Source organism: Bison bison, unplaced genomic scaffold (assembly GCF_000754665.1).
Source record: "Bison bison bison isolate TAMUID 2011002044 unplaced genomic scaffold, Bison_UMD1.0 scf7180017864315, whole genome shotgun sequence".
In the NCBI taxonomy this organism is placed as follows: Eukaryota; Metazoa; Chordata; class Mammalia; order Artiodactyla; family Bovidae; genus Bison; species Bison bison.
Window position 1 is genome coordinate 360,396 of NW_011494887.1, and position 18,932 is coordinate 379,327.

Here is an 18,932-nt window from a genome sequence, read left to right on the forward strand (position 1 = left end):
TTAATAGTTTTTACTCTCCCAAAATTTAATTCTTTATTGTGTCTGAACCCATCTTAGATATTTCTATGATGTCTCCTTAAGCTTCCACTGTGCTAACTTTACTAATCCCTTCATCTGGACAAGCCCATTGTCTTTTTCCTCCTTTCCTGCTCCTGACTATAAAGCATTATTAGAAGAATAATTCAACCTTCTAAAAATTCACCCTGTTCATTCTCATTCCTGCTTAGCAATAACTTTGTCCTTTTAAAATGTCTTATGCTTTTTTGTACTTTGTATTTTGTTCTGAAATTGTGTCTGCTTGTTAACTTGACATTAAAAAATAACAAAGTGCTAAAACATTTTAGCAAGAAAGGTATTTGTTTTTTAAAAATCATGAGATTCAAAAAGCATGTGATATTTTGACTTCAAAGATTGATTTCTCAATTACAAGAAGTACAGGTTCAGTTGGGAGGTAATGTCACTGTATTGTGAAATTTGTCACTGTTAAAAGTTTTACCTTCTCTGTGTCCTTGAGCTCTGATCCTATTTAAAAATAGAAATAGAATTTCTCTATTTACCTTCTCCAAAAGATTTTACAAGTCATTAGTCAGCTACAGAGAAGTAAATTTCATTTTCTCACTTTTAAATGTAGCTTCTTTCCAAATCTGTAAGAACTCTGCCATTCGAAAAAGAATCAAAGTTAGCTGAGTGAAGAGAAGGGTTGAGGTCAAAATCCAAAGAGCCTGAATTCAAAACATCACTGTAGTCCACAGGACACTGGGATCATTAAGCTCATGAGGATAAGAGATAGGGTAATATAAGGGAACAAGATTGGGATTGGCATTAAGGGACCAGGATCTGGTCCCAGTTCTGATGGACTTTAAGCCTGACCAAGTAGTTCATTACTTGTTGTCTAAGTTTTCTCTGGTGAAATGAGGTTATTGGGATATATAATTGCTGAGGTGGCTCACTAAAGAATCCACCTGCAATGCAGGAGACCCAGGTTCGATCCCTGGGTTAGGAAGATCCTCTGGAGAAGGAAATGGCAACCCACTCCAGTATTTTTGCCTGGAGAATCCCATAGACAGAGGAGCCTGGCGGGCTATAGTCCATGGAGTCACAAGAGCTGAACACAACTTAGCAACTAAACCACCACCACTAGGTCACATCTTGGATGTGACCACAGAGGAAAGTCAATAAGGAAGGTGCTTCTAGAGAACAGAGCAGGGGCAGCCAGGTTGGCTGTGTAAAGAAATTCTGGTCACTGCAGTGGCAGAGAGCTCTTGTTTTTCCTGTCCAGCAGGACCTCACATACCTCATGGATAAGTGGTCAACTTTGTTTTTCAGTCTTTCCTTCCATCAGTGAAATTTTAAAGCTGTTGCTGATCTTCAGAAGTGAATAGTGGGTGTTTTGGTGATGGTTAAATTAACAGTGAGCCCATAGATTGAGAAAGTTCAAGGAAGGAGTGATTTGAACTAAAGGAATATATATCACACAAAAGTCCTGATATTGGAGCTGGCTTCAAAAACCTGACTTTTCTCTCCAAAGGAAGAAAGCCCGAAGGGTGGAGTGTAAGTTTTCAGTTGTACCTATTACTTTACATTATGTTGTGCAGAGATGTTTTTGTGACTGTGTGAATGGGAAGAAGGGTGTGCTGGATGCTGGGCAACTACAGTATGGACTACAGTTAGTAGATTACATGTTGGTTTAACAAAGAAAGTTCAAAGTATTACTGTAAAGACATGATAGAACATGCATTGGATTATTGATCAAGAAACCTGGGATCCAGGCCTGAGATGGATACACAGGATTGTTCTTGGCATTTGTTGGGCCTGGTCAGTACTATCTCGTTTATGGTAACAAAACATCATTTTATTTTATGGTTCTAAGTAATGAATGAGCTTCCTGCACACAGCTTTTTGCTCATGGTTGCCAAAGAGTGAAGCATAACCTTTAGGTATCTGAACCTACCTTAAAAGCCATGGGTATTTCAATGATGTAAAGATCCACATAATCTAGCTGGAGGTCCTTGAGTGTCCTCTCCAGAGTTGGGCGGACCAACTCTGGGTCAAGATTTGTAGCCCACAGCTGAAAGAAAAAAAGGGGATAGTTAATATCCATGGTATTTTTAAAAATAATAATGCACCCTTTTAAAATATTTTTAACTTTTTTTTTTTTTAACTGTATTGCACAGCACACAGGATCTCAATTCCCTGACCAGGAATGGAATCCATGCTCCCTGCAGTTGAAGCATGGAGTTCTAACTATAGGACAGCCAGGGAATTCTCCACCCCAGTTGCCTTTACACTCATATACATTGTATTCACTCATTTAATTTCACAGAGATATGTTTAAACTGCAGTGTCATCTGAGTATAGGTTGAACTGATATAAGTCTTGATGCCCAGAGTATAATGTGATCCAAATATAGTACCAGAGATTTAAAGATCCACCTGAACCACAGAGAACCTAATCAGCAATAAAGTCTTCCTCTGCCCGGTGCTAATTGCCGAATCCACCCTTAGCACTTTCATTTCTCCTCATTGTGTAATTAGGGAACACGTATCCAACTAGTGGTGCTGCCCTGGCCTGGTGCTTTATTTTTATTTCACTGATAGAAGGTGTGACTCATCTGAGTATGAAACATGGTTGTGTACGTGACTTCACCAATGTTTCACATTGTGATGGGTGGTGTAGATGCTGGTGAAATTTTAAATTATTGTAAAGGTTTAGATCCCTTTTGATAGCTCCTTTGTTCCCATTTGGTCCACTTCCTCATTTCCCCAGGAAAATTCTGCCAATCCCTAACAAGAAAGTACTCAATCTGAACTGGTGATGTCACCAAAATGATGGCATGGGAGACTCCTTTGTTGGAGATCTTTGTCCTCCAAAATGATCATCAGTTAAACAGCTATTCATGAATTAAAAACCAATAAAAATGTTGGTCAAAGGATGCCAACTCCGTTATGAGTGAGTTCTGGGGATCTAATGAATTGCATGGTGATTGTAGTTAGTAATACTGTTGCTAAGAGAATAAATCTTCAATGTTTTCATCACAAAAAATAATGGTAATTATGTAATGTGATGGAGGTGTTAGCTAATTTACAATGGTGGTAACCATTTTGCAGTATATAATTGTATCAAATCAATGTGTTATACACTTACACTTATATAGTGTCATACATCAGTTATATTTCAATAAAGCCAAAAAGGTAAATAAAAGGCAAGTAGACAGTTTAACATATATAAGAAAAAAGAAAAATAAATTACTCAGTCACTAAAGTGCTAAGTAATGAAAAATTCAGCCTTGGGTTCTCAGAATGGAGCATGTGTACCCTTGAGGTCTGTGAAACTTAGGGTACTGAGGGGTAGTCAGAGCCTCAGGATAAATGAGGATATTTTCTTGGAGCATCAAATTTGCTCACATATTTTTTTGGATAAAAAAAAACCTTTGCATTTCCATACACATTTTGCCACAAGTAAGGGCAAGCAAAACTGGTAAATTTTTTTTCCTATGTTGAACAATAATTTTTTTCTTGCCTTCAAAGCACAGAAAAGAGAAAACAATGCAAGAGTAGTGAAAAATGTGTTTTTGCTTTTAATGTGGGTCTTTTTTGTATATTATTGACATCCCATCTAATTGAAAATTCTGTTTTATATATTTTAATCTATCTTTATTCAACAGTTTTAGGTTCTCTTTAAGTGCTTTTAAATGTTAACTTGGCAACCTTATGAAATGGGCAATTCAGTTCTTTTTCAGTGTGATAGGTATTGCAACAACTTTAACTGTTTACCAGGGAGATAAAAAGGAAAGTTTTTTTTGTTTTTCATTTGTAACTTCAAAAATATTTCCATCTTTGGCTCACGGCCTCAGGATATGAGTTCAGGTTTATTCTTCCCCAGAAACTCTTGGTGAGTTCTCCTGAAAGACTCTGTAAAAACAAAATCTTTAGGAATCAGACTGCAAAGCTGTAATGAAGTGACAAGCTTCAGGCTGGTGTTTTGGGACAGTGGTTCTACATGGCCCCTTGAAATCATAGCCCATAAGTGGCTGGTGACTTGGGGAACTGCAGGCCCCCAGAGAGCTTGGAAAGGAGTTGGGAGAAGGGGCAGTGAGTGAAGTCTGAAGCACCATTCTGTTCTCTTTAGAAAACTTAGGAGAATTGAATTACAAGTTCTCTAAAGTTATTAAATTTCATTCCTTCAAGGCTGCCTGTAAATATGTATTCCATATTTCCACTGGCTCTCATCTTATCATGATACTTTATATTTCTGATTACTTTTCAATGGATAGTGATTTCTAACTGTCATCAGTTGGAGATTTCAATTTCTCAAAAGATGTAAACAAAATGTGGTATATCCGTTCAATGGAATATTATTTGGCTATAAAAAGAAATGAAATTCTGATAAGTGTTACAACGTAAATGAAAGTAGAAAACATAATAAGAGAAAGAAGCTACACAGAAAAGAATACATATTGCATGAATCCTTTTGTAAGAAATGTCCAGAATAGGAGAACTAGAGAGAAATAAAGTAGATCAGTGTTTATCAGTGACTGGCAGAGAGGGATAAATGGGAAGTGATTACTAGTGGGTGAGGGGTTTCTTTTTGGAGTGATAAAAATATTCTGGAAAAGGTATTGGTCATGGTTGTACGACTCTGTGAATATACTAAAAAGCACTGATTTTACATGGTGAGCTTTATGGTACATGAATTATATCTCAAAAAATTAGTGATCTATGGACAAACCGGCATATACAGAAGAAAAAAGACTACCTATTCTAAAGAAAAAAGTTGTGACAAATGCTTATTGTAATATGAACCACTTCCTCATGTCCCTTTACTCCTCAAATCTACTTTCGTTGTAGGTGTGGCTCTTCCATATTGTCTTAAATCAATGCCCAAGTGTGAAGAAAAAACTTTGCCCTAACTTCAAGGGGCTATTTAGTCCCTAAATTCTTGGCAAGACTGAGGAATTTGCCAGTTCAGAACTCACTCTTTGGGACACCCCTGATGGTCCAGTGGTTAGGACTCTGTACTTCCATTGCAGGGGGTGTGGGAAACCTAGATCCCACAAGCTGGTGGCTTGGTGAGTTTCTTCAGCAGGAAAAGTGACATCAGGCCCACCGTGTAGGTGAAGGGAAGACTCACCTTTCCACAGTAGAAGATATCCTCCCTCCGCACCTTTCCTTCTGCTATCTTCTCTCTGATGGCCTCCCCCACTTCATGCTCGTTCTGGTAGAGGTAGGCCCCATCAATGTGCCGGTACCCCGTGTCGATGGCAATCTTCACTGATGTTGCACAGGTCCCCTTAGGAGTCTAAAATGATAGGGGATTGGGAGGGGGAGAAGAGAAATACGTCTTTCGTTTAGTTTAATCGTTCTTAATCTTGCTCCTTGGAAGAAAGTTATGACCAACCTAGACAGCATATTGAAAAGCAGAGACATTACTTTGCCAACAAAGGTCTGTCTAGTCAAAGCTATGGTTATTCCAGTAGTCATGGATGGATGTGAGAGTTGGACTATAAAGAAAGCTAGAAAGCTGAGCGCCGAAGAATTGATGTTTTTGAACTGTGGTGTTGGAGAAAACTCTTTGAGAGTCACTTGGACTGCAAGGAGATCCAACCAGTCAATCCTAAAGAAAATCAGTCCTGAATATTCACTGGAAGGACTGATGCTGAAGCTGAAACTCCAAAACTTTGGCCACCTGATGAGAAGAGCTGACTGATTGGAAAAGACCCTGATGCTGGGAAAGATTGAAGGCAGGAGAAGGGGACGACAGAGGATGAGATGGTTGGATGGCATCACCAACTCAGTGGACATGAATTTGAGTAAACTCTGGGAGTTGGTGATGGACAGGGAGGCCTGGCGTGCTGCAGTTCATGGAGTCACAGAGTCGGACATGACTGAGCTACTGAACTGAACTTAATGAATCAGGACGCTTGGCACATACATTGTTTTATAGCAAACATGACAAATTGCTAATTCTATGCTGTTGTGACTGGAAGATGGAGTCTGAAAACTGGAGAAATTGACCTATCAGATTGCTTCTAACCCTTAATGGAAGATTCATTCATCTCAGGGCTGTCCTTAGCTTTGCAGCTTCAGAAATGTAATTTGACCAATTGTTCCCAAAGACAAGAGATTTCACGATAGCCCTGTTGTGAGTGTGTATTAGTTGCTAAGTTGTGTCTGACTCTTTGAAACACATGGACTGTAGCCCACCAGGCTCCTCTTGTCCATGGGATTCTCCAGGCAAGAATACTGGAGTAGTTTGCCATTTCCTTCTCCAAGAAATCTTCCTAACCCAGGGATCAAACCTGGGTCGCCTGCATTAACCATTTGAGCCACCAGGGAAGCCCAGTCCTGTTATAGAAGGGCACAAGTTCATTGAAGAAGGCTCAATTATAAGGTAAAGTCATGGGTTAAAAAAAAAACTGAGATACATCCACAGACTGGAATACCACTCAGTAATAAGAAGGAATGAACTATTGTTACACACAACAACATGGATGAATATCAAAATAATTATACCAGAAGTCAGATAAAAAAAGAATAAATACTTTCTGATTCTATTTATTAAAATACTAGAAAATGAAAACTAACCTATAGTTACAGTCACAGATCAGCAATCGCCTGTGGTAGTAGGTAGGGTCTGTGGGCATGAATCTTAGGGAGGGAAAACAAGGGAGTTCAAACAAGCTTGCAGTGATGATACGTTTACTGTCTTAATTATGATGATGGCTTCACAAATATATACATGTGTCAAACTCATCAAACTGTACACTTTAAATACATGTGGTTTGTTATATGTCAATTATACCTCAGTAGAGCTGGGATAAAAAGATTGTCAGGGGTGTGTTACATTTTTCAAGATGCATTTTTATCAAATTTGGCAGCCAGAGCTTTGTTCGTTTCATAAAACCGCATGAAGCATAAGACTGAGGGTATTCAGGACCCCCAAACCTGACAAATTCTTAGCACTTGAGGTGTAAGTTATTCATTTTTCAAACCACATATAAATTACTGATCTTTAGTTATGAAGACATTTAAATATGCAAAAGTGTGCTTCATTTACATTTTTTCTTAATGAGAAGTGAAGGACTTGATGGAGACTTTCCTTAAGACAAACAACTAATCTCATCAAATTAAAATTCCAAGTCCTATTTTAGGTTTTGTATAGGGGAGAGGCTTAATGCTATTTGTAGATTTGTAGACCTTATATTCAGATGATGATCATTCCCATCTCATTCACAAATGTTGAAAACTACTTGCGCTTGTGTCTGTATTTTCAGTATTCTAATCAAATGCTTGATAATGTCATATCAGACAAGTGGTGATTTGTTGCGGAATGAATGAGACCAGGAATCTCTTGTATATCTAGTGACTTTATAGTTCTGGGCTGGAAACAGAAAGTGTTGGGAGCATAAACTCTTTTCTTCCCCTATTTCAGTTAAAAGTCATTACTACTAATGTTAAGAGGATAGGAAAAATGAACCAGTTGGCTACACAGATGGTATTAGAAAAAAAGAATTCATAGTCACAAATGTAAAATAGTTGGGAAAGGGAGACACACTTTTCAGGAATGTTAGAAACACATCTTGGGTGACTTAACAACATGATCAATAAAGCTCGAACAGAAATTAAGCCCAAACCCCCAAGCTGTAAAACGAGGTGTTATGGATGACAACTGTGACAATAAAAGCACAGTGGGAAGAGGAGGGTTCGGGTAGAATCAGAAATTTACTGGGGAAAAGGTGAAAATACTGCTTTCTTTCTTGGGTGTATACGTAGTACTAACAAAAAGCAATAAAGTTCAATATGAGATAGTAAATATATCTCAGACATATCACTGAGATTCTGTGGGTTGGAGCTGATAGTTTAAGTATGAAAAGGGAAAGTGAAAAGTGTTAGTCGCTCAGTTATGGCTGACCCTATGTGACCCCATGGACTGTAGCCCTCCAGGCTCCTCTGTCAATGGAATTCTCCAGGCAAGAATACTGGAGTAGGTTTCCATTCCCTTCTCCAGGGCATCTTCCCAGCCCAGGGATTGAACCCAAGTTTCCTGGATTGGCAGGCAGATTCTTTACCACTGAGCCACCAAGTATACAGCTAAAGTAAATTTAATACAAGGGGAAAAGCCCAAAACAATGCATATTGAAATATATGATTGTATTTTCTTAAAAATTTTTTAAAATTTATTTGGCTGTGCTAGGCCTTAGTCACAACATGTGTGGTCTTAGATCTTCATTGTGGCATGCGGGATGCTCAGTTGCGGGATGCAGACCCTTAGTTGCAGCATAGGGGACCTAGTTCCCTGACCAGGTACTGAACCCAGGCCCCCTGCATTGGGAGCACAGAATCTTAGCCACTGAACCACCAGGGAAGTCACTATATAATTGTATTTTCAAAGGTTAACCCAAGAAAAGAAACATTTAGTACAAAGAAAGGGTAAACAACAAGGACTAAGGTAGGAGTGTGGTACTGATTCAGCCTGAGCAATATATGGCTGGTGCTTTTTTAAGTAAAGATTATGGCACAGCAGCAGGTTATAGTAGTGAAAAGTTTGATTATTCAGGTATCATTAAAGAGCATTTTCTAAACAATCTTTACTTGCTAAAAATATTTTGTTAGACGGCAGAAGCAGCAGTGAGGTGAATTACTATTTGGGACTTAATTCTAATCAACATGGAGGAACTATTTGGAAATGTGGATGTGAGAAAAGTATTAATACTTCTCTGTAGGTCTTAAATGTAGCATAAGAGAATTCTATGTAAATTAAGACAGATTCTCTGGGGGAAATTAATTTTAGGGAAAAATAAGAAAGCTCAAATAGAATACCATGTTTGTAGACTCAAATAAGTGATAAGATCAGAGAATCTAAAATACAAAAAAACTGACTCCATACATAAGAACACTTTTAGTAAAATAAGAAGTCTGTTTTCTGAAATGGACAGCAGCACCTTTTATCGACTTAAGAAAGTGGGGAATCCAGTAAGGATGAGGTGTGACATACCCTAGGTCAACTTCCACCATCCAGTGTTGTGTGACCCACAAGTAGAATACAGGAGTCTGAAAACCCAACAGACTTAGCATCACTCCCTTTGACGCCATTTAGAAAATGTGCGATTCCCATCCCTGAGTTTTGGGCTCCATGGATCCTAGTTTCCAGGGGCAAACCAGGCTCCTTATTTCTAGAGTTTAGCATTCAAGGTGAAAAGCTGCCATTCTGGCAGGGATGAGTGAGTTTTAAAATCGAAGGCAGTAGAGCTCCTCCATATTTACCCAGTGGGACAGGGAAGAAAGTGTTTAGTACCCAGGTCAATGATATACCCTTTCCCAATTTCGATAGTTAATGGACAATGACCTGAGTAAATGATCTGAGAAGGATAAGTTGGCAAGAGACTCACACAGTTCAGAGATGAGAATCTGGGTCATAATACCACATAAGCCACCCAGACCAGCAGAGGTGTAGGCTAAGGGTGCAGAAATCTAGAATTGGGAGTCTCAGAGGGAGACAATAAGTATCAATTGCAGCTTGAAGACAGCTTTAATATTTATTTATTTTTTAGCTGCACTGGGTCTTTTGTGGTGCACGGGCTTAGTTGCCCCATGGCACGTGGGATCTTCCTGACCCACGGATTGAACCCGTGTCCCTGCATTGGCAGGTGGATTCTTAACCACTGGACCACCAGGGAAGTTCTTAAGACAGCCTTAGTGGCAGGAGTTGTATTCAACTGATAACCTACCTCTTTAAAACTTTTTCTAGGAAAGAAACCAAATAATTATTGAAGGGTTTTTTCCAGGGAAGAACTTAGCACACAAAGCCAGTAGGTCTAGTTGGCACCAGGGGTAGACTAGTAGTTGGCATGGGGTAGCTCCCAAAACAGAGGCACTCATTTCCTCAGCTGTCAGTAGTGCTGGCTGCTAATTATACATACTGATTCCCTCTATGGACGGTGCAAGTGTGTAAAAGCCTTGTCCCCTTGACTTAGTACAACAAGCTCTCTGTGGGGTTGATGAGCTGCTGTATCACAGTTCAACCCTCCCTTCTTCACAGACCTGCTTTTCTCACCCCCTTGCAGGTCTGGTTCCTGAGACTACGCCCCAGTAAGCCTCCTGCATGCAAATTTCCTTCTCCCAGAGGCTGTTTCCCAGAGTACCCAAACTAAGACACTTGGGTAAAGGAGGATTTCTTAAACAAGCTAAAGAAAGTGCTAATTATAAATTAGAAGAGTGGTAAATGTGACAGTATTAAAATTGAGAAACCCTGATCATCAAAGTCAGAAGTGAAGTTGCTCAGTCGTGTGCAACTCTTTGCAATCCCATGGATCATCTGTCCATGGAATTTTCCAGGCAAGAGTACTGGAGTGGGTTGTCATTTCCTTCTCCAGGGTATCTTCCTGACCCAGGGATCAAACCCAGGTGTCCCGCATTGCATCGACGTCTGATCATCAAAAGACACTATTGGAAAAGGCAATTCAAAAGAGGTAGTTTTACATGACATAATTGATAAAGAACTCATATCCAGATATTTTTAAAATTCACCATATAAATAAAAAGAGAAAAATCCAATAAAGAATAATGCATAGAAGGCAAAGCCATTTTGCAAAAAACATACAACTGGCTAATAAAATATGAAAAAATATGAAAATTGACCATTTTTATGTAGGGTAAAGAAGATGCAAGTTAAAACCACAATGAAAGATGATTTTACTCTTACTAAAGTTGCATAAATTAAAAAGACACCAAGTATTGGTGATAGTGTGGAGCAAGAAGTTCACCCATGAATTCTTAGAGGGAATGTAAACTACATAACTACTTTGGAAATTGTCTATATGGATATCATCTACTAAAACTGAAGATACTGATACTCATACAGTGCATGTCTTAGAGAAACTCATGTGCTTGTGCAACAAGATGTGTGTAAGACTCTTTGTAGCAATACTGTCTGTGAAAGCCCAAACTGGGAGCGATACAAATGCCCACCAATAGAATGCAGATACTGATATATTCTTTGAATTCAATGTTATACAGCAATAAAAGTGGCTGATCAGCAATAACACGGTGACTCTTACAGCATAATATTAGGAAACAGAGGCAAATCAAAAAATAGTGCATTCAGTATGTTTCCATTTATAAGACATCCAACAACTGTCGAAATTTGAAAAGATATATGCACCCCATGTTCATCACAGCATTTGTTACAATAGCCAAGATATGGAAACAACTTAAGTGCCCATCAACAGAGGAATGGATAAAGATGTGGAAATATATATGTACAATGGACTATTACTCAGTCATAAACAAGGAATGAAATAATGCCATTTGCAGCAACATGGGTGGATCCAGAGATTACATACTAAGTGAAGTAAGTCAGACAGAGACAAATATCGAATAATATCATGTAGATGTAGAATCTAAAAAAAAAAGAACTTATTTACAAAACAAAAATAGACTCACATACATAGAAAACAAAATTATGGTTACCAAAGGGGAAAGGGGAGGTGGGATAAACTAGGAGTTTGAGATTAACGTACAGTAGTAGCTGTATAAAACAGATAACCAAAAAGGACCTGGTGTATAGCACAGGAAGCCATACTCAATATCTTATATATAAGCTATATGAGAAAAGAATGGGAAAAAGAATGTATCTGTACATAAACTTTACACTTGAAACTAATGCAACATTCCAAATCAACTGTATTTCAATTAAAAAAATTTTTTTTTCTCTTGTATGACCTTTAGAGAGAGTCAAGATGGCAGAGGAGTAGGAGGACGTAGAGTTCATCTCTCCCTACAAGTGCATCAAGAATACATCTACAAATTGAACAGTCCTCACAGAGCACCTGCTGAACACTAGCAGAGGACCTCAGACATCTAAAGTGACAAGAAAGATCCCTGCATAACCAGGTAGGATGAAAGAAAGAAGGGAAAAGGAAAAGGAGAGGAGATGGGATGGGAAGCTGCACCCCTGGAGGGAGCTGAAGGAGAGGAGAAGTTCCCACATCTAAAGAAGCCCCCTCACTGGTGGGGAGATCAGTTGGGATGGAAGGGGAGCTTTGGGGGCTATCAGAGGACAGCACAAATGATCTGTGGCAGACATTACTTTACCAACAAAGGTCCGTCTGGTCAAGGCTATGGTTTTTCCAGTGGTCATGTATGGATGTGAGAGTTGGACTGTGAAGAAGGCTGAGCACTGAAGAATTGATGCTTTTGAACTGTACGGTGTTGAAGAAGACTCTTGAGAGTCCCTTGGACAGCAAGGAGATCCAACCAGTCCATCCCAAAGGAAACTAATCCTAAATATTCATTGGAAAGTCTGATGCTGAAGCTGAAACTCCAATACTTTGGCCACCTGATGCAAAGAACTGACTCATTTGAAAAGACCCTGATGCTGGGAAAGATTGAAGGTGGGAAGAGAAGGGACCAACAGAGGATGATATGGTTGATGGCATCACCAACACGATGGACATGAGTTTGAGTAAACTCCGGGAGTTAGTGATGGACAGAGAAGCCTGGCATGCTGCTGTCCATGGGGTTGCAAAGAGTCGGACACGACTGAGCAACTGAACTGACTGAGGCAGGACAGACTGAGACCTGCAGATGGTCTGTGCCACAACCCTGCGTGCCCCAGCCTGAGAGGTGTGTTGCCAGTGCACATGAGGGCTGGGTGCTAAACAAGGGGTTTGGTGAGCAGACCTGGGGAGAGCACTGCTCTTGGCTATGAGGAGACAGCCTAAGGGAATGGGAGTGGGGAAAAATGCAGCTGAGAATGCTTGTGGAGGAAATGTAGACCACTATAGAAGTGAAGCACCATTGTTAAGTGACACACAAGAGGTGGGACCACCACTGAAGCCTCTCTCCCCACACGTGGCCCTTGCCTCCCTGGGCACTAGGAAAGGCTTCCTTCTTGTGACCCTGGCCACTACTGCATCCGCACTCCCCTCCTCACTAAGGCTGACTTATGTGCACCAGGACAGCCTTGGGAGCAGACCCTTTGGGTGGTCCACATGTGGGGATGGTGCTCAAACTATAGCTGAGCCCCAAGGGCCATGAAACTAAGGAAGAAAAGCTGAAATCTCTTCTCACAACTGCAAAAACTGCAAATTGACACCCCTGAGACCAGCTTTGGACGTTCAGTGTCTGCAGAACTTCTAAACAGACAACGAGGGCTCCTATGTCCAAGAAGGGCCTAGCTTTAGCAGCTGTAGACTTTGTGGGCACTTAAACAGGGGGGTTGGGCCAGGCCAGAGTCTGAGCTGCCTCCATAGTGCCCACAGAGGGCCAAATCCATGATTACTGCAACCTGGGCACTGACTTCAGCGGATCTGTGCTGGTGGCCTGGTGAAATCAACATCTGAGAGACACAAGGCCAACTGCTGGCATGCCCATGGTTAAGGTGGGGCTGAAAGCAGTGCGAAGTGTGTAATCTGAGAGCTTGCACAACAGTTGAAAGGTGACACAACAGAGGACACCCATAGGTGACCAGCTCCAGAGGAGGAATACTCAGTGGCTTCCCTCCCAGTGGGAGTGCTCCACTTCTGCCTCCCTCACACCGCAGATCAGAAATACAACCAAGAAACAGATTTGAGGGGGGGGGCGGCCTCGACTACAACAACTAGGGAGCAGACCCCACCTTGACAGAGCAGGGACAACCACAGAGCTAAGGGGAGGCCCTGATCAATATCCAGTATAGCTCTGGTCACCACCGCATCAGCCACACACAGATATCTATACTAAAAACAACCCTTGCACCAAAAAATATTAAACCCAGGCAGGCTGCACAGGGATGCTGCTGCATAAAAATGGCCCTCCGTGATAGTCAGACAGTTTAGTATTAGGAGGAAGAACCCCAAGAGCGTTTAGCTGTGAAGGCCAGTGATACTTGAATGCAAGAGCTCCACAGGGCTAGGGAAACAGAAACTCCACTCTTGGAGGGCAAGAAACAGTGACAGACTTTATTTTCTTGGGCTCCAAAATCACTGCAGATGGTGACTGCAGCCATGAAATTAAAAGACGCTTGCTCCTTGGAAGGAAAGTTATGACCAACCTAGACAGTATATCAAAAATCGGAGACATTACTTTATTGACTTAAGTCCAAATAGTAAAAGCTATAATTTTTCCAATAGTCATGTCTGGATGTGAAAGTTGGCCCATAAGGAAGGCTGAGAGCCAAAGAATTGATGCTTTTGAGCTGTGGTGTTGGAAAAGACTCTTGAGAGTCCCTTGGACAGCAAGGAGATCAAACCAATCAATCCTAAAGGAAATCAATCCTGAATATTCAATTGGAAGGTCCGGTGCTGAGGCTGAAACTCCAATACTTTGGCCACCTGATGCGAAGATTCGACTCATTTGAAAAGACCCTGATGCTGGGAAAGATTGAAGGCAGGAGGAGAAGGGGACGACAGAGGATGAGATGGTTGGACAGCATCACCGACTGGATGGACATGAGTTTGAGCAAGCTCTGGGGTGTGGTGAAGGACATGGAAGCCTGGCATGCTGCAGTCCATGGGGTCGCAAACAGTCAGTAACTGAACAATAGCAACTCTTGGAGGGTACACACAAGGTCTCATGTGCACTGGGACCCAGTACAAAGGAGCACCCCCATGAGAACCTGGGCTAGACATACACAGCGGTCTTGGAGGGTCTTTTGGGGAGATAAATGTAGACTATAACTCACTGTTGGGGCAAGGACACTGGTAACAGAAGCCTCAGGGAATACTGATTGGAGTGAGCTCTCCTGAAATGTCTACATTTCAGCACCAAGACAGCCCTGTCCATCAACCTGCATGCTCCAGGGCTGGAAAGCCCTAAGCCAAACAACCAACAAGGTAGAAACACAGCTCCACCCATTAGAAGACAGGCTGTTCTGTCTTTTGAGTACTGAGCTCAGAGCCACCTCAAAACACACCCATTGACATGGCTCTGCCCATCAGAAGGACAAGACCCAGCTCCACCACTAGAGGGCAGGCACCTGGCCCTTCTACCAGGAAGCCTGCACAAGCCCCTATACCAACCTGCTGTACCAGTGGGCAGTGGGACAGAAGCAAGAGGAACTAAGATCCTGCAGCCTATGGAAAGGAGACCAGAAACACAGGATGTTAGACAAAACAAGATGACAAATAAATATGTTGCAAGTGAAGGAACAAGATGACAACCCACAAGAACAACTAAATGAAGAGGAACCAGGCAATCTACCTGAAAAAAGTTGAATGACCTTTAGAAAAAAGCAAAAAAATAGTTGCCATTAGAGTTATAAGACCAATTACCTCTTGAGGAAAGGAGGGCTCTGGACTGGAAAGGGCACACAGAGGGTTTCTGTGGGTGGGTATATCTAATTTTGGATCTGTGTGGTGGTTACTCAGATGTTGGCTTTAAAAGTATTCCCCTATTTTAAAAATACCCTATGATAAACCATAATGGAAAAAAAATATTTAAAAGAATGTATATACATGTATAACCAAATCACTTTGCTTACAACAGAAATTGACAACATTGTAAAACAACTATACTTCAATAAAAATAAATAAGAATGAAGATATACTCACCCCTCTGCATATTTCAGGTTTTTAAATGTTAAAAAAAATGAGGAAGTAGGTCAAAAATAAAAGGTAAGTCTCAGATAAACTCAAAACCTTAGATCCAAAGAATGTAGTAACCTGGGCATGGAACATCCATTTTTGTCCTTGGAGCTACTATCCATTCTCCTTTGTTTGGACCCAGTTGGTAGCTGGAGCTTTGTAGAATCTACTCCATGATTTGTATCCTTCAGCCAGGTTATTTCTTTTCTAGGCTCCAGCCAAATTATATTCCTCACAGCCACCAACCAAGTTCAAGTTCTTATTACTTTTTGCCTGATTTATTATGGAAGCCATCTCACTTCATCTCTGTATATTTCATCTCTGCTCATTTTAATCCATTTTAACATTGGCAGGTTAATGGCTTTGAAATATGAATCTACGTTTTTCTCCCTGGTATTTTTTTTTATTACCATCTACCTCAACTATCAAGCTTTTTTTTTTTTTTTTTTTTTGCAGTTTGATGCACAGTATTCATTGCCTCTGGAGAGGAATGACATAAAATGCACAAGTCAGTTCTTGGTATTTGATTTCTAAAAGCCAGGGTTTCTGTAACGGGAGTGAGTGTGAAGGTGTCACAAGTGCTGAATGGAACTCAGGATATTCACTCTACTAAAAGTAAAAACAAACCCCAGCTGAATTACTTTCTTTGACCCTTAAAATACTAGCCCACACAGTGTTTTACAGTAATATAAACGAGTTGCCATTACTTTAAAAATGTTAATTACTTTACAAAATTCTCTGAAAAATGTGAGAAGATCAGGCCACACTGAACTTTTGTTTATGAATGACAACTGGCTGTAGTGGAGAAATTGCCATGTTCGTTTAGAACAGTGCATGAAATCCCTGGGACTTTACTGTGTCTGTACCAGCAGTGGTCTCCTGAGTGTTACATGCATGTGTTTTTGTTAGTTTTTTGTGTGTTTTGGTTTTGTATTGTAGTGAAGAAGAAAGCATTTCTTGCACTCACACATATACGTGTGCATGCACAATCATGTCCGAATCTTTGCAACACCCTGGACTGTAGCCCACCAGGCTCCTTTGTCTATGGGATTCTCCAGGCAAGAATACGGAAGTGGGTTGCCATGCCCTTCTCCAGGGGAGCTTCCTAATTCCTGCATCTCCTGCGTTGACAAACAGATTCTTTACCACTGTGAAGGCGATGGCACCCGACTCCAGTACTCTTGCCTGGAAAATCCCATGGACGGAGGAGCCTGGTAGGCTGCAGTCTATGGGGTCGTGAAGAGTCGGACACGACTGAAGCGACTTCACTTTCACTTTTCACTTTCAGGCATTGGAGAAGGAAATGGCAACCCACTCCAGTGTTCTTGCCTGGAGAATCCCAGGGACAGAGGAGCCTGGTGGGCTGAGTCTATGGGGTCGCACAGAGTCGGACACGACTGAAGCGACTTAGCAGCAGCAGCAGCAGTGCTCATATCTATTATCAAAATGGGCAAGCACAACAAGGCTGAGAAGCAGACTTGGCTCTCCAGGACCATTGACTTATGGTTCCTGCCTTGTCCCTGGTCCCTTTAGGCAGAGATTGTGAAAACAGCCTTAACCCTGCAAAGGATTCTTTCATGGACCAACCTCTAATCAGGCTCCTTTGAACTCTTTTCCAACATGGACTTTCATACTTATTTCTGCTCTGTCCAAGTATAGCAAGAATTCTGCTACATCAGTTTAAGCACACCCTCTCACCCTCCATATCTGTTCACTTTTGATATGAAATCATGCTTCTCATACTCCACTGTGCCCCAAGAAACATCTGGAGTAACAGGCAAATTTGGCCTTGGAATACAGAATGAAGCAGGGCAAAGGCTAATAGAGTTTTGCCAAGAGAACACACTGGTCATAGCAAACACCCTCTTCCAACAACACATGGACATCACAAGATGGTCAACATAAAAATCAGATTGATTATATTCTTTGCAGCCAATGTAGAAGAAGCTCTATACAGTCTGCAAAAACAAGACCAGGAGCTGACTGTGGCTCAGATCATGAACTCCTTATTGCCAAATTCAGGCTTAAATTGAAGAAAGTGGAGAAAACCATTAGACCATTCAGGTATGACCTAAATCAAATCCCTTATGACTATACAGTGGAAGTGAGAAATAGATTTAAGGGACCAGATCTGATAGACAGAGTGCCGGATAAACTATGGACGGAGGTTCATGACATTGTACAGGAGACAGGAATCAACATCCCCAAGGAAAAGATGCAAAAAAGCAAAAAGGCTGAGGAGGCCTTACAAAAAACTGTGAAAAGAAGAGAAGCAAAAAGCAAGGAGAAAAGGAAAGATATACCCATTTGAATGCAGAGTTCCAAAGAATAGCAAGGAGAGATAAGAAAGCCTTCCTCGGCAATCAATGCAAAGAGATAGAGAAAAACAATAGAATGGGAAAGACTAGAGATCTCTTCAAGAAAATTAGAGATACCAAGGGAACATTTCATGCAAAGATGGGCTCAATAAAGGACAGAAATGATAGGGACCTAACAGAAGCAGAATATGTTAAGAAGAGTTGGCAAGAATACGCAGAAGAACTGTACAAAAAAGATCTTCACAACCCGGATAATCACGATGGTGTGATCACTCACCTAGAGCCAGACATCCTGGAATGTGAAGTCAAGTGGGCCTTAGGAAGCATCACTACGAACAAAGCTAGTGGAGGTGATGGAATTCCAATTGAGCTATTTCAAATCCTGAAAGATGATGCTGTGAAAGTGCTGAACTCAATATGCCAGCAAATTTGGAACACTCAGCCATGGCCACAGGACTGGAAAAGGTCAGTTTTCATTCCAATCCCAAAGAAAGGTAATGCCAAAGAATGCTCAAACTACCACACAATTGCACTCATCTCACACACTAGTAAAGTAATGCTTAAAATTCTCCAAGCCAGGCTTCAGCAATACGCGAACCATGAACTTCCAGATGTTCAAGCTGGTTTTAGAAAAGGCAGAGGAACCAGAGATCAAATTGTCAACATCTGCTGGATCATAGAAAAAGCAAGAGTTCCAGAAAAACATCTATTTCTGCTTTATTGACTATGCCAAAGCCTTTGACTGTATGGATCACAATAAACTGTGGAAAATTCTGAAAGAGATGGGAATACCAGACCACCTGACCTGCCTCTTGAGAAACCTGTATGCAGGTCAGGAAGCAACAGTTAGAGCTGGACATGGAACAACAGACTGGTTCCAAATAGGAAAAGGAGTACGTCAAGGCTGTATATTGTCACCCTGCTTATTTAACTTATATGCAGAGTACATCATCAGAAACACTGGGCTGGAGGAAGCACAAGCTGGAATCAAGATTGCTGGGAGAAATATCAATAACCTCAGATATTCAGATAACACCACCCTTATGGCATAA

At 41.0% G+C, this 18,932-nt stretch overlaps 1 protein-coding gene across 1 annotated transcript in view; it reads right to left on the reverse strand.

Annotated features, from left to right (window-relative positions):
• Positions 1-18,932, reverse strand: part of AKR1D1 (aldo-keto reductase family 1, member D1) — a 51,743-nt gene that overhangs the window by 26,921 nt on the left and 5,890 nt on the right. Inside the window, exons 2-3 of the mRNA XM_010852772.1 lie at positions 5,131-5,298; positions 1,952-2,068 (exon numbers count right to left, since the gene is read on the reverse strand). Coding sequence (XP_010851074.1) covers positions 1,952-2,068; positions 5,131-5,298 — 285 coding nt within the window. The remainder of the gene's footprint in view (positions 1-1,951; positions 2,069-5,130; positions 5,299-18,932) is intronic.